Source organism: Pteropus vampyrus, unplaced genomic scaffold, assembly GCF_000151845.1.
Source record: "Pteropus vampyrus isolate Shadow unplaced genomic scaffold, Pvam_2.0 Scaffold392, whole genome shotgun sequence".
Classification (NCBI taxonomy): domain Eukaryota; kingdom Metazoa; phylum Chordata; class Mammalia; order Chiroptera; family Pteropodidae; genus Pteropus; species Pteropus vampyrus.
The window spans coordinates 643,983-647,609 of record NW_011889173.1 but is presented as its reverse complement, the minus strand read 5'-3'; the positions used below and the strand labels follow the sequence as shown (position 1 = coordinate 647,609).

At 43.2% G+C, this 3,627-nt stretch overlaps 1 protein-coding gene across 1 annotated transcript in view; it reads left to right on the top strand.

Moving 5' to 3' along the window:
- PLG (plasminogen) overlaps positions 1–3,627 on the top strand; it is a 48,664-nt gene that overhangs the window by 17,082 nt on the left and 27,955 nt on the right. The window contains exon 3 of the mRNA XM_023523446.1: positions 2,441–2,571. Within this exon, the coding sequence (XP_023379214.1) occupies positions 2,441–2,571 (131 nt within the window). The remainder of the gene's footprint in view (positions 1–2,440; positions 2,572–3,627) is intronic.

Here is a 3,627-nt window from a genome sequence, read left to right as displayed (position 1 = left end):
ATAACTTAGCTCGCCGAATATTCTGTATCGCAGGCGTTCATGACAAGAAGCATCCTATTTCGTGTATTCTTGACCATGACGTGCAACACTCTCTCTCTCCCTCGCCTCACTACAAAACTCTAAATGAGATTTTTAAAAGCATTCTTTAGGTCAGGGGTATTTCTATGCATCGGTTCCTCTTCTTAGGTTTAATTAGCTGTGTGTCTGCTGTCCTTTCTTCATTATTGTGTTTTATCTTTAATTCTTGAGATTAAAGTGCAGATTGAATCTCAAATTTTTCTGCTAAAGTTATCAGCTCTTACAAATTGTGAGTAAAAGAGGAGAGATACGGGATTACCTACTATCCGTCCGATTTAAAAGAGAAGGCCTGGTGGGCTTTTCCCTGCAAAATGCTACCCTTTAAATATGTCATTTGTAAATTGTTAACCAGAGGGACCCAGGGGCGACCGCTAGGCTTAGTTTGAATCGTTGAGTAGGTGCCCATTTTCCAAGTGATGGAAAGGTTATATAAACTCTGGAAGGTACATACAAACAAAAGAGAGGTAAAAAGTCAAAAGTCAGTCATTTGGAGGAGCTTGTTTCTTTACTGTGAAATATCGACCTGCTGCTAAATTACCTGCCAGCATTTTTCTGGGAACAGTCAGTGTCGATTACAGCATCTGCCTGCCTCTTTCTGTCTTGGCCATTTCCATCACCTGGGTCTAAGCCGCCATCATCACTGGCGGGACCACGGCAGCGGTGGGTCTGTAATGTCCCTGCTTCCGACCCTTAGAATAAAATCCAGATGCTGACCAAATGCTGCAGGGCCCAGCGTCATTAGAGCCCACCCCGCTTGCTTGCTCACTAAACTGTCCTTCACTGGACTGGCACCTGCTCCTCCGACATACCAGGTACCCCTGCTCCCCACCTGGGACCTTCTTCTGTTCTTCTCAACTCTCCAGTCTCAACACGAGCCTTGCCTCCTTTCCAAAGTCTCCCCCGACCCCTGGGCCTCCAGAGTGCCTTGAGTTTACACTTTCAGTAAGTGTCATATGTGTACTGTAAGAATGTATCTCACTGTAAGAATGTATCTCACTGTAAGATATACTTGCCACCTTCATACATACGCTTGGCTCAGCAGCACTGCTTTGCTAGGGGTGCGTTAGAAATATTTTCCCCAGATAATTGATTAGTTAATTAAAAAATTGATTAGGGCATCATGAAAGATGACACAACTATATCTTAAATATTTTATATTTTCATTGAAAACGCAAGTTTACATTGGCACCTTTTGATGTCGAGTGGAGGCTTCTCTTTAAGTATCAGGCCACAGGAGTTCGCCTGATACTTAAAGATACTTCTCTTTAAGTATCAGGCCACCATAGTTCCTTGCGTGAACTATGCTCGAAGAGAATTGTCTGCCACAGTCAGTTTCCTTCTCTTTGAAGTGGAACGAGATCTAAAGACGTCTATTAACTAACCTGACTGTAAAATACCTTTACATTTTTATGATCCCCTCCAAATTCATAGAGTCGACTTACAAGTGGATTGGATAGCAATCGTTTAAACTATTCGACTCTTCAAGTCCTTCGCAGCATTCGACTTGGTTAAAAAAGCTTTTTTTTTTTTTCACATTCATTTCTCAGTTTATGATATTGTAATAACTATGTATGGTGCCAGGTCAGTTTAGATCATCTTTAGTCAAACAGAGCTGTATAAAAAGTCTGTCGATAAAAACAACGAACTCTTAGTAAGCACAGGACTCAACCGATGAGAACAGAAGTAGGTGGGCTCACTGGAGAGTGGCCTGCAAGCCACAGGTGCCCACCTTGGAACAGGTGGGACACCGGTGGGCACCTGGCAGTGTATTTTAAGGACAGGATGGAGCCCACCAGCTAACCTGCCACTTGGTTAAGTGCTGGCTGGTCGAGAGCGTCTACTGTAAACATTTCAAGTAGACCACAGTTTTATAATCCTGTTTGGCACTTGTTCATATTTAAAATACTGGGATCCTCAAAAAATGAAGTGGCTCGAATCTCTTTAGGCCTCTGCCACCCACCCTGTCCAAAAGCCTTTCTCCCCATTCCCTTTTCTCTCTCGTGATGCTATTTATTTTCTCTGTCATACATGCCACCATGAGGCGAGCTCTTTTGTAATTGTGTCCTTGACGACTTTCCATAACTGGGCCCCCAGACTCCACTGGAACGTAAGTCTGAGGTGGGTAGGGCTTTTCTCTGTCTCGTACGTACCCCATGCGTCCCCAGCAGCCGATACACAGAAAGGCTCTTGAATAAACGTATCAAGGCACCGAACGGCTACAACTCTTGCATAAATACAAAAGACGATCTTCTGAGATAGTAGGAAAATGGTACCGTCTTTTGCACAAGCCCTTTCTGTCGAGGTGACAGCGCCGTGAGGGGCTTCTCTGTGATGTTTCTTGTCACAAAGAAGTTGACTACAGTGCGGACTTTTTTCAGTGTATCTTTCAGAGTGCAAGACTGGAAACGGGAAGAACTACAGGGGGACAGTGTCCAAGACGAAAAACGGGGTTGCCTGTCAAAAATGGAGCGACAGTTCTCCACACAAACCCAGGTAAGACGTTTTCTTCTAACTCCGTGTTCACCTGTGATACTCGGAATGATTCTATTCCTTCTCAATCAAAACGGAATACGTGAATACACCAGCACAGAGAGGAACTTATCCACGCTGATGTAGAGTGCCTCAGTTATTGATGGCACGAAAGTGGAAAGTGGTTGCTTTCCATTCACTTTTGAGTATAGACTTTTCTGGGAGACGTAGAACACAGAAAGATGCCTAGTATAAAAAGAAAACAGTAAAACTGTGAGTTCTAGGCTGAGCCTGAGAAAAGACCAACGATGATAATGTCTAGGACTAGATTTGCCTAAATCGAACATACCAAATTAGAACTTGCACCGCGTGTTGACCTCAACATTGTGGAGCGAAAGAGTAAATAAAATAAATATACAAATGAAAAACGGATTCTCTCACGACTCGTCTGTGATTTATTTTAGCATCATTCTTTTTGTACTCTTCCCAAGCTGGCATTACGTTCGCAGTAAAAATGCTTCTCAAGCAGGATTTAGTGCCTATTACCTACCCCTTCCCCCAACCGCACCCCCATGGGATGGGCAGATCTAACATTCCCATAACATTAAGGCTTATAAGAGCAGAAATAATTAAACCGAATGGCCAAATTATAGGCATTCAGGGGTCTTAGAGTTAACCTAAGCCATCTCTACCTGGGAGATGAGACACCGAGGTTCTATTTACCAAAAACAGGTATATAGAAAAATCAGAAACAAAACTTGCCTTTTTAGACTCCAAGTCTTGGGCTTTCGTTATTTCTACACAGCAACTCACCTCTAGATCTGAAAATGAGCTTCACTCCGCCAGCCAAGCCCCCATTAAATCTGACTTCATTTCACAGCGAACCCAGGTTTGGAACCAGAGGGATCCAACTAAAATTCCTGAGATGCTATTTGTTACTCGTCCAGACTTAGGCAAGACTTGTTTCATTTTACATTGCTGCGTCTTAGTTTTCTCACCTGTAGAAAGAGGGGTAATAGCACATTCCCTATGGAAGTTTTTCTTAAGACGACGTGTGAGAATGTGTAGCAGGATTTCGAT